Genomic DNA, 12,458 nt, shown 5'->3' on the forward strand with positions numbered 1-12,458 from the left:
TCTTTGACATCTGATGGGAGGGTGTGCCACCCTCCACCGAGAAGTATTCAGGAAGAAGGAATGGACTGAACTGCAGTTCATGTAGGCCAGGCCATCAAATAGAGTGCACATATTTCAACCCCCTAACGGCAATATAATTGCTGGTGGTGGTTGTGGGAGGGTTTGCACCCCACTTCTAGAGCATCTGCTTTGCATCTAGAAGGTCCCAGGTTCAGTCTCCAGCATTAAAGGGAGCAACTTGCAGAGGTTTGAGGGGAACCCTGCCCCAAACCCTAGAGAAAATAATAAGCTAGGTGCACTTAGCATAAGGCAGATTAAACACGAAGGGGAAGGACGTCGTCTTGGTAGTGGAGTTTCTGGCGCTGGAAGTCAGGTTCCAAGGTCTTGCAAGGCCTCAGATGTGACATTGCGAGGCACCAGAAGTTGTGCTGGGGCCCTGCAGTGTAGGTGCTGAGCACCCACAAGAAAAATTTGGCAGGTGGGACTTCCGGTTTGCCGCGGCCATCGATCTGAAGCGCGAGACAACCCTCCGGGGGGTCTCAAACGCTGTGGGGGCTTTTCCAGGGGGTTTTGTGAAGAGTACACGAACCCCGGTACCTCAGGGGGTTACCCTGAGGGAGGTGTACCCGGCGGCGTCCTAGAAGCTCTCCTTTACTCGGGGTTTTGACCGTAAATCCAGGAGAAGGATTAGAGCTGTGGGCGCAAAGGGAAGGTATCGCAACCCCCTCAGCGCAAAGTCTCAGGCTTCTGAAGAAAGCAGTAAGCTTCCAAGGGGGGGGGGGAAGAGTCAAGATCCTTTCTGAACACATTGGATTATAAAGAACACCTAAAATTAAAGGACTCTTTGATTCGGACTGCTGAGAGTGTAAAAAGGGAGTCCGCTCCAGCAGGTGGGAGACTATGGCGTATGGCGACTCATTGCGGGAGGGAGAGATCGGTAAGAATGTATCCATCTAGTGAGAGACTGTAAAAAGACCCCAGATAATAAAATATAAATATAAAATAAAACTGAGCAGTAGAAAAAATAAAATTAAAAGAGTCTGGAATCTAGGAAAGCTAGGATAAACATATGTTCTTAAGAGGCTTTTAATGATTATTAATGTTGCTACCTTGCTAATGGCCCAAGGGAGGGTGTTCCCGATGGAGGCTGCTCTCTCCAAGAAGGCCTGCTTCCACATAATTCACTGAAATCTACTGTCATGAAACAACTAGTAGGGTCTCCTCAGATGATCTTCGAGACCTCCCACAGGAGGCAGGGATGCCATTAAAAGGGGATTAGACAAATTCATGGAAGACAAGGCTATTGATGGGTAATACCTATGATGTCCTTGCTCTGTCTCCACACTGGGAGGCAGTAATGCTTCTGAAGACCAGTTGCTGGAAACCACAGAAACTGCTCTTGTGCTTGAATTCTTTTTTGCAGGTTTTCCCACTGGGGCATCTGGTTGGCCACTACGAGAACAGAGTTGTTATTATTACTATTTATTTATTTATTTATTTATTTATTTACTGCCCTTCAACCCAAGATCCCAGGATGGATTACAACATTTGACCACTGTGAGAATAGGATGCTGGACTTGATGGGCTATTATCCTGATTGAGCAGGCTATTCTTGTTTTTTTAAGTTCTCATATACCTACCATGCCAACTCGTGGTGCTGTCTCCATCACCCACTCACCTCCACTTGACTTGCTAACTTCCTAGGCCCCTTCATCTTTCCTTGGGCCCTTCTCCCTCTCATAACGAGATCCGCACATACTAGCCAACAACAGCCAGAGTCCCCCCACTTGCCTTATCCCCCTGTGTGACCCACATGGCAGCTCAGCCCATTGCCTTGAGAGGCTTCATTGCCATTGCTGCCACCCAAGCCCTTAATGCATTGCAGTCACAGAAAGTGAAACATGGCCCTTGTTTTTCATTACCATGGCAGATGCAAACCTTGAATACAGCTTGTCCGATGAATATTGCCGCCACCACTACTTAGTGGGCTTGCTCCTGAGAGAGACGTCTATGGCTCTGCATGACAACTATGACATCAGATCCATGGCCATCAGCATCTTGAAGAGCCTTCTGATAAAGCATGCTTTTGACAACAGATACCAGCATAAGGTATAGTGATATTGAGTGATGGCGTATTCCAGTGGTGGGAAAACTCAGGCCCTCAAGGCTTCCTCTCCGGCCCTTGAAACTCCTCACTGGTGCTGCTTCTCATGCTCCTTGAGTGTTTTCGCCAGGCTGGGAAGTGTCCTTGGGCTACGATTATGCCTCTTGCTTGCCACAAAGGAAACATTTGCATCTGTTACTGTGCCCACTTTGGCTTTTGGTTTCTACCCACTCCTAGCATGTGGCCCTTGGAAATTTCCAGGAAGGGAATGTGATCCTAGGGCCAAAAAAGGATCCCCATGCCTGGTGAAGCCAGCTCTATTTTGTCCACTCCAAAAGCCGCCTCTGAACCCATATTAGTGCATAACCAGGTTCTTGGTCGCATTTGTGAGAAGGGAAGAGGAAAGGAGGAGTTTCCTTGGAAGGCAGAGACCTGGCCTGGCTTCCACTATTAGGCATCATATCCACTTTCCCTGCCTCTAGATCAGGGTCGGCAAGGTTTACCTTGCCTGGGCCAGTACACTCCAGCAGAGATCCCTCTGAGGGCCGGATTGTGCATGCGTGTTATTTCTGGCATCTGCGTCTGCACAGATGCAATTTCCAGTGGCACAGAAGCGGGTCCCTGTGCCGTGCTGCGCCAGTTTAGCACAGTGCACAGGCAGTGGCGGAGAGGAGGCGGGGGCGGTCCTGGCATGCCTCCCAGGGGTGTAGCAGGCGTCCTGGGGGCATGGTGCGACACTCGCAGGGGTGTGACATGCCACCTGTGGGGGCATGGTGCCCAGCGTGGGTGGGGGGCAGCCGTGATGACACCCCACCGGGATTGCGCTGCCAGGGGCGGTGCACTCCCCCCACAGTCCTCTTCCTCTGCCACTGCGCACAGGGACTTGCCAAGCTGGCGGCTCAGTTTGGGGGCGGCTCATGGGCCGGTTAAACGACCCCCATGGGCTGCTTGTGGTCCATGGGCCTTAGGGTGCCAACCCCTGTTCTAGGTGCCCCAGGTTCCATCGTTGGGGAAAGACGAGGTCTGATGGAGGCAGCCTGTCACCAGCGCATAACTCCTGTACTCAAAAGTTTCCACCAGCTCCCACGCCAGGTTTAAGGTTATTAATTTACAAGGCCTTGACAGCCTGGGTCCAGGATGCTTCAAGGACTGCTTGATTCATAATATCACTGAGGTTTTTGGGGGAGTTCCCCCATGGCTCAGATGCCCAGTTGAGCAGTCGATCCCTAGTGAAAATGGACTTGGGGTCAGCACTGAATTAAAATTTGTCCCCAACTGCAACCCTGACTGAAAATCTGCTCTCTACTCAGGAACTCCCAAGCAGTTTTGGGGTAGCACAACCAGTGTGGTTGCGCTGGCTGCCCCACTGTAGGGGGGTGCGAGAGACTGGTGGGCATTGAATTTTAGCACCACACAGGTTGCCACTGAAATTTGAGAGCCCAAAGTCAACCCCTGCTTATTTCTTTACAAAGTGGGGCATGTGATCACCCCTGAATTCACATTCAGCACCAAGTGGAGTCCTACATTTGGCAGGAATTTTCAGTTCAACCACAACTGCAAAAAAATCCTTCCTTTGCAGTCCCACCTTAAATTCAGGCCAGGTCTGTAAAGGAAAAACAGATTTCTCCTTTAAAGTTTGAATCACCTGATGTTATGCAGTATGAGGTGATCAGTGCGGCCCCCCGCCCCCTGCATGACCCACTTGATGGTGCTAAGCCAGGAGAAGCATCTTTACAATCCTTGTGAAATTGACTAGAGTTGTCAAGCGTGCTTAAATTGCTCACTTGATTGCACTCCCAGATATGAACTTCTTATTGTTTCCTTAGGCTCTTGGGCTTATGTTTTCTCTCTAGACAGGACCCAGCAGCTTTCATTGCAGGGACTGACAGTGTCACTTTCAGCTTTTCCAGTCCTTCACCCACTGGTAGCCCATGTTGCTGACAAATGTGGGACCAGGCATAGGACTGGCTTCCCACACTGGGTCTCAGGAAGGCATAGTAGTGGTAGGAAATTTCCAGGGAATGGGGGAAACCTTGGGGGTGGGGAATCACACTTCCCATGCTAGCAATGTGTTAGGGTTGAAAATCTTTCAAGCGCTGCTGTCTGTTCTGTAGAGAAAGCTGAGCATGGCAACTACCCAAGTTGGTCTTTTCAAGAAGATTTACAGCCTTGAGAATCTGGGGAGCTTAATCCCTTCCTACTCTTAAGTCCAGGGGTATCTAGAGCTGCTTCTTGGAGCACGTTTAGCTTCCCCCTGGTTCCAGCTTCAGAAGTAATTGCTACTAGGACTGTCCATCATCAAACCCTCAGCCGCTGCAGTCATGATCTCCCTTGAGGGCTCTCTGGCTTCCTCCAGTTCAGCACATACCAAATTCAGTGTCCTGCATAGAAATTGGACTCGTGGGAAACCTTTTTCTGGTTTCTTTTTAGAAGCTGGGCTCATGGGAACCTGGTTTTATTTTCCTTCAAGAAACAAGTAAAGACAAAAGCATATTCCAAGGTCTTGCAGTTGTAGAGTACTATTGGAAAACAAGCAAACACCCCCAAAGGCGTTTCTTTCTTTCTTTCTTTCTTTCTTTCTTTCTTTCTTTCTTTCTTTCTCTCTCTCTCTCTCTCTCTCTCTCTCTCTCTCTCTCTCTCTCTCTCTCTCTCTCTCTCTCTCTCTCTTTCCATACATTTTTATATTGAGTTTCCACTTAAGTACACAGTTTCCCTAATACAGTAAAAGGCAATTCAGTGTTCTCACTAATATATTCATCTTTATACACAATTTCCCCTAAGTTATGCATTTTTGTAAACACTGCTTGTTTGGAGAACCACATCAAGAAATTCAAATAAGCGCAAATTCAAGTAAGTGCAAATTCTGAAGGACAGCCATACTTCAATTTGTATATTGTTTTGAAAACTGCAGCTTTAGTAGATCTGCCTTTGGATGTGAGCTGAATTGGATGTCTCGCACATTTCAATTCCTCACCCTACCGTGCTGATACATTTTTTAAAACCTGCATGTTAGATGACAAAACCCATTGAAACACCAGGCAAAAGCATTCCTTTATAACCAGGCCTTTGGCCCTCAACTATCTGTGGCCTTTTAGAAGTGGGTGTGATGTTTATGATGTATTTCTTCCTCCCCACCCCTTGGTTTTAATGTCTCTGGTGGGGAGGGGTGTTTTCTGCCTGGCTGTAAGTCACTTTGGGTTGCCCTGGGCAAGGTCATAGATTCAAAGGATTGTGGACCTGGAAGGGACCCCAAGGGTCATCTAGTCCAACCCCTTGCAATGCAGGACACCTCCACTCCCACCAGCTGGGTAGCTTAGTCAGAGCATGAGGCTCTTAATCTCAGGGTCCTGGATCCATGCCCCATATTGGACAAAAATATTCCTGGATTTGCCAAGATTGGACTAGATGACACTTGCAGACCCTTCCAGCTCTCTTATTCTATGATTCTGTGGTCCCATTCCTGTATCTTTAACAGCAACAATGGCATGCAGAAGTTAAACAGGTGAAGCTGCTCACGGCATGGCTCCATCAATAAAGAGACTAACAAATGCAATAAATAAATAAATAAAACAAGGAAATATACATCACAGCTAGCTTGGCCCTTAGTTATCGTTTCTCTGTTGCAGAACCAGCAGGCCAAAATAGCTCTGCTGTACTTGCCCTTGGCTGGGCTTCTTCTGGAGAACATCCAGCGGCTGGCCAGCCGGGACACCCTGTACTCTGGCAGCACCATGTCAAATTCTGTGAGTAATCTTGTAGTAATAATGACTTGCATTTCCTCCCAGCTAATGGAGAACGTCTGTTTTTAGCTCTGTTTACAAACAGTACAGTTGCTTTGTAAGGGTGCATGAGAAGGCCAGTGGTGAACGTGCTTCCCTGCAAGAACCTCCTCGAACGACCTTCCCCTCTGTTGCACATCCATGGCAGGAGCACTGGTGGGTCTGGAAGGGCCGCAGCCACCCTTCATGCTCCTGCTGAGTGCAAAATTCTGCAAGTTATTCCTAAGTGCATCTGGGAGTCTCTTTGAGACCAGGAACCCTGCATTACAGAAGGGTTGGGGTTCAGTGGCTTTGTCTGCAGAAGGTCCCAGGTTGGCATTTCCCAAATAAAGCTGATGATTGCCCCCTGCCTGAAACCCAGGAAAGCCACTGCCAGTCAGCATAGACCAATGGTCTAACTTAGTGCTAGGCTGTGTTATCAGGGTTCCCACTGGCAAGGAGGTGTCTAGAAAGCCTTTTCAGACCTTTCCTATTCAACATGGAAGGTCAGAGGGTGGACCGGTTGTAGCCAACGTTCCTGGGGACAGTGGAGGAGTGGCAGTTGCATGTGACTCTGGCCCCTCTACTCATGTGGCCCTTCTGTCTTCAGGCACAACTTCTGAACGGGGCTTGAGAGCCAAGCAAATGTCATCCAGAGCAGCACGAGCAAGAAACTGGGCTCAGGGTGGAACTATTACACTAACAGCAGCTGTGTTATTCAGAATTGCTTGGGGCCACGCACTCCAGCTCTCAGCAATCCAGTCAGTCTATGGGGTTTCTATTTCTCTGCCATGACTAAAAACCCAAGATTGATGGGGTGGCGGGTTTTCTTTTGACTCTCTTCATGCTTTGGACTTGAACATGAGCCAACATCTCCTCCTCCAAAACCTTTCCTTCTTTTCATTTCCCCACCAGGCATCCAGAGATGAGTTTATGGGCAATTTCACATTGCCTTCCAACAGGTCAAGCCTAAGTGTCGACAAAGATTCACGTAAGCAAGAGGGTACCGGTCTGTGGCAGTCATCCTGGGGATATAGAATTACATTTTTGTCCACCAGAGGAGGCTCCTGAGCTGGGAAAAGGAACTAGTGTGCATTGCTGTAGATACGAGCATTGGCTTCCAGATCTCAAATCCCACTTCTGCTGTACACCCAGTGAATGGTCTTGAACAGCTGAAGTACTCGGCCATGCTTGGTCAGTGGCCACAGAACACTGAGTGCTTGCAAGGGGATTGACCACGTGCCCAGAGAACGGGCCACTTCACAGCTGTGTAATGTGGACTTTTTCCAACTCAGAAAGAAGCTTGTTTCATTTTTGGACCAAGCTGGGACGAAGCACCGCCCTTCATACTGACTTGCAACCATCTTCTCCTCTCTTTACAGTTTATGGCATGGCTCTCCAGAATGGGCTTGCCCTGAATAGGGAAGACTCCCAAGGATCCCTCTGCAGTGAAGGGGCAGCTGGCTCTCCGGAGCAATGCAGCACCAGCGAAAATGTAATGCCAATATTCCAGAACTATTTTAAGTAAACACGGAGGAGCTCAGGCTGCAGGCTTTTCCCAGCATTGATAGAGCAATGCTGTGAATAGCTTCACCTGTTTAATTTCTGCATGCTGTTAAAGGTGCAGAAGGGGGACCAGTAGAAAATGTGAGAGTAGGGGTGCAGGGAGAAGTGTCTCCATCTAGAGCTGGTTCCTATTATTATTATTATTATTATTATTATTATTATTATTATTATTATTAACAACATTCCTGCATTGTAGCAGGTCGAACTAGATGATTCTCGGGGTTACTTCCAACTCTATAAGTCTATGATTAATCATCATCTATTTATTAATCTCCTTCTAAACCACCATTATAAAGATGATTTACACATGATGATTAAAGGTAAAGGTAAAGGGACCCCTGACCATTAGGTCCAGTCGTGACCGACTCTGGGGTTGCGGTGCTCATCTCGCGTTATTGGCCGAGGGAGCCAGCATACAGCTTCCGGGTCATGTGGCCAGCATGACAAAGCCGCTTCTGGCAAACCAGAGCAGCACACGGAAATGCCGTTTACCTTCCCGCTTTGAGCGGTACCTATTTATCTACTTGCATTTTGACGTGCTTTCAAACTGCTAGGTTGGCAGGAGCTGGGACCGAGCAACAGGAGCTCACGCCGTCACAGGGATTCGAACCGCCGACCTTCTGATCAGCAAGCTCTAGGCTCTGTGTTTTAACCCACATGATTATTATAAACAGATAAAAACACAAAAACAGCAAGTGCATTTAAAACAAGGCTAAAACCCTAACGAGTGGACACTCATGGCAAAGACTCAGTTATCCATCTCGGAAAGCCTGTCAGAACAGAACCACCTTCAGTTGCTCCCCTAAAGTGCAGATAGTGGATGTCTGTTGTATCTCAGGAATAATGCTATTCTGCAGAACAGGGCCAGCCACACTGCCCCCCTGCTCTGAGTTACTGAGTTACATCTGTTGTGAACCTTGGTTCCACCTACCATTCTCTGCTCTGCCCTTCACCCCTCCAGGCCCAATTGGGGACCAGCCACCATAGCTGTGGAGAATTCAGACAGTGGCTTCTTCTTCTTCTGCAGTGGCTCTTGAGATTTGTAAACAACACTGCTTCCTACCCTCCAGATCTGTTGCTCTGGAGCAGAGCTCCATGTTGAGCTGCAATTCTTCTATTTTCCTTTTGTGCAATGCAGCTGCTGTCTGAAGGTTGAAGGGGAAGCATGTCATGAGGGGATGAGAGGGGCTTATCCCTCCTCTCCCCCTCAGCTAGGCATTACCAGAGCAGTGTCGGGGTCAGCCCTTATCAGGACTGGCTGGGGCCTGAATTGAGAGCTAGAGGGAATGTTCTCCATGGCAGTGTCTCTGAGGCCACTTGGTGGAGCTTCAGCCAGAGCTGAAAGGCCCCAGGTGGGAGCCTGAGGGGAGCCTAGGCACACCCAAGGGCCCTCTCTGTAGAATGACAGGCCCCTTGTGTTTATACCAGGCCTGGCCAGTCCACTGGCTCCATATTGTCCTCCAAACAATCACAGGGGCCCATGTTGTCATGCTTGTCCCCATACCTGCCTGAAAAAAGGGGTTTGAGCCTTGAATGCACACCACCCCAAGTAGCTCACTAGACTAGGACTCTGCCTCAGCCTTTGAGTCCATTTCAAGCCCTAAAATCTCAACAATGTGACAGATCAGTGTGGCTAGTCTTCTGGGACTTCATTACTAACAACCCTTTTCTTTTCTTTCTTTCTGTATTTCTTGTTCCAATTTTGGCATGTGATGATTAAAACAGATGCGGAGAAGTTCTACGCGCAGCAGCATCTCCCAGTTTGGGCGGCTGGACCAGTACGAGATCCGGAGCCTCCTGATCTGCTACCTTTACATCATTAAAATGGTTTCTGAAGGTCAGTTGCTCTGCTGTGTCCAAGAAGGGTATCTTGCCCTTTCCCAGTGTCACTACCACACAGGTGGGCCACTTAGTGGTTTTTCTGCCTGTTGCAGCAAATGTAATATGCTGTGCTGGGTGGTTATTAATTGTATTCAATTGCTTCTTTTATTTATTGCATTGTATTTTATTGCATTACAGTTTGAATTCCATAAAATTCAAGGCATAATACAATAAAACACAATGAAATTTTAAAATAACTTAAAATGCATTTTAAAAATCAGTATGAATATTTAATGCAGATACACTGCAGACTACATGAATAAGCTCATTGATCACTGGTAGTCCATGAGTCCATGGACCACCGTTTGGGAACCCCTCCTCTAAGCCAAACCATGAGTTAACTCAGCGCAACAGCAGTAGGACAGGAAGAAGAGCAAAGTGACCGTGATCTACTTTCCCGGGATCCATACATTTGCTCATTAGAGTTTAAAGTCAATACAGGGCTCTAATATGTGAGTTGGCTGAAAAGTAACATCAAAGGTGACTCCTGGTTTTCGCTAGGCAAAGAACTCAGATTGCAGTTTTGACCAGAAAATTTAATAAAGCTCAAAGCAGTTAAAGTCACAACAAGCTAAGCAGGCTAAGATGCCCCCCAGAAGTTGACCTCCCCCCCAGAATTCCTGTCATAAGGGAGCAGGGCAACCACAGCATTGGTGTAGCAAGCAAGTGAGAAGCGCCTTTGCACTAGCCAAGCAGATCAGAACCCCTTCTAGTGGGTTGGGCCTGGGACGTGTCTCTGCACTGGTGTCTCCATGTCCTGGACAACGGGGAGAGAAATGGCAGCTGCTTGAAGTCTGTCTTGTCTTCTGACTTGCCCTCTGCAGATGGAGACTCACTGAGAGGAGCACCCAGCAGGGGAGGGAGTTATAGAGGCAAGAAAGGAACATGAGGCAACGTTGGACCAGGCTTCTCTTCAGACACCCCGCTGGGTCCCCCTCCCAGGGTCCAAGTCAATGCTTGTGGCATCCTTTCATGGAAGCTCAGAGGTCCAACAGACCAGACACATTCTGTCCCCACCCTGCTTGTTCCCTCCCCCAGATCATTGGGCTTGAGCTCCTCCTCCAATCCAACTAGCCTCACTAAGATGTCCCCATGGGGCTCATGAGTATTGAAGGCCTTACTCCTCTGGCTCATGCAGGGGTGTGTTGGTCACAACCCTCCACCACTCATGATAATTTTCATTTCATGGAGGGCTCCCAGTAATTGCTACTGTGGCCTGGGAGGGAGGGCACCAGATGCCTTGAGCTGTGTTTCCTTTCTGTTTCAGATACCTTGTTATCTTACTGGAACAAAATATCCCCCCAGGAACTTATGAACGTCCTCGTTCTCCTAGAGTAAGTTTTTATTTATTCATTGTCTGAGAGTCTTCATCTTAAAAAGAAAGGTCATTGGGGGCGAGAAAGTTGATATTTCCAAGTGGAAGAATTCCACCCAGACTACAAATCTCTGGGCTTCCACTGGGAAATCAATGACTTGTTGTGTCATCCCCAGTCTGGAAATCAGAGGTCTAAGTTCAGCAGTACACATGGGAGGGGGCATCAACCGATAACAGGAATAACGATGGATCAGTCTCAAATACCCCCTTATTGGGAGAGGAGGAGGGGGAGGGCTGTGGTGAGGCAGCTACAGGCATATTTAGATGACACAGATTATTGAGATCTTCTCCCATCTGAGCTCAGGCCTGTGCCCAGGACTGAGTTGACCTTGGATAGATGTCCTTTACAGGGGGGGGGGAGGACTTTGCTCCTGCTTCTCTGTGGCTTTCGATACCACTGGCCATTGTATCCTCCTGGAGAGCTCCATTGAATGGAAGCTGGCGCAACTGTAATACAGTGGTTTAAGCCCTTCCTACAGGACCGAATCCACAGAGTAGCATTGGGAGAGGACTTTTTGGCCCCATGACAGTTTTGTTGTGGGGTGCCTCAGGGCACTATTTTATCCTCACTGCTATTTAATATCTACATGAAGCCACTGGGAGGGGTTGTTATGAGTGTTGGGGCAGGGAGACACTCAGGTCTATTTCTCCATAATGTTTGAATCAGGAGAGCTGTCCAGACAGCTAGTAGTTACACATGCCTTACCGTATTTCTTTTTAGTTACCATTGATTCTAATAATCTTTTGAATATTTTTCATACCTGTTTTTCAACGGCTTTTTATTGATAATTTCAACGTTTTATTTTACACTGTTTTAAGCCATGTCAAGGTGGTTGTTTTTACAGTCAAGTGGTTTGTAAATTTTGTTAAATAAATGTTTTTTTAAAAGCAACACTGAAAAGCAGTTGTGGGAGGCTACAAATTTAGCAAAGGCACAGCAAGGGGGAAGGGAGGAAGGATCTGCTGACAACCTCTCCCTGCTGTTTGCCTGCTCAAAATCCACCTGCCAGCTTCTTCTTTTCTTGCCCTTAGGGGAAGTGATGCAGGGTCTATGTATTGTTTGCAACTTCATTTAGGCAAGCTTCATTCCTGGATGCATTCATGAAAACTTGGTCCTATTCTGTGGCCTTCAGAGGTCAATGTAAATTGGACTGTGGAAATCTGGCTCTATGTGTGTTTAGCTTCTCCTGTTCTCGTGCTGTGTTTCTTTTTTTAAAAAAAGCAACAACAGTAGTATGGAATTGATATTTTAAAGGGTTTAAAACTATATTTCCTTGTTGTGTTTTGCTATGTATTTTTATAAGCAGTGTTGTAAAAATACCTTTCTTAAAAAGTAGGTTGTAAGTATGTTACATACAACAATAAATTAATTGGCAGGTAGAAAGGGGGGAGCGCTAAGCACCCTCCCCTGCTGAGGTTTCAGCTTTCCATCACCTGGGAAACTGCTCAGGTAGCCTCCTGGATATCCTCTAGTGGTGCCTTTGGAAATGGGTGCAGAAAGAAGGAAAGTGCCCTAGTTAGGGAAGTGGGAGAAATTTGATTCAGTTCACATATAAAAGCGAATTTACTTAATTTCCTCTTTCTGAAACAATACATGCAAACAGAAATGCAGCTGTCCTTTAAAATCTGCTGCAATGTTTGCAACGTAGTTCTACAGCCAAATAATGTGTACAAAAATGCACCTACTGGGGTAAAATGTGCATAAAACTGCATATATTAAATTGCATTATATTAGGGGAAATTGCATTAAACGTGTATGTTAAGAGCGATCAGC

General features: G+C 47.4%; 1 protein-coding gene across 2 annotated transcripts in view; it reads left to right on the top strand.

Annotated features, from left to right (window-relative positions):
• Positions 1–12,458, top strand: part of DOCK11 (dedicator of cytokinesis 11) — a 167,437-nt gene that overhangs the window by 114,419 nt on the left and 40,560 nt on the right. For both annotated transcript variants that reach the window (XM_060270268.2, XM_060270269.2), the window contains 6 exons: positions 1,931–2,109; positions 5,731–5,847; positions 6,778–6,853; positions 7,245–7,357; positions 9,154–9,265; positions 10,577–10,643. In XM_060270268.2, coding sequence (XP_060126251.2) covers positions 1,931–2,109; positions 5,731–5,847; positions 6,778–6,853; positions 7,245–7,357; positions 9,154–9,265; positions 10,577–10,643 — 664 coding nt within the window. The remainder of the gene's footprint in view (positions 1–1,930; positions 2,110–5,730; positions 5,848–6,777; positions 6,854–7,244; positions 7,358–9,153; positions 9,266–10,576; positions 10,644–12,458) is intronic.

This window comes from Zootoca vivipara, chromosome Z2 (genome assembly GCF_965207765.1).
Source record: "Zootoca vivipara chromosome Z2, rZooViv2.hap1.1, whole genome shotgun sequence".
Taxonomy (NCBI): Eukaryota; Metazoa; Chordata; class Lepidosauria; order Squamata; family Lacertidae; genus Zootoca; species Zootoca vivipara.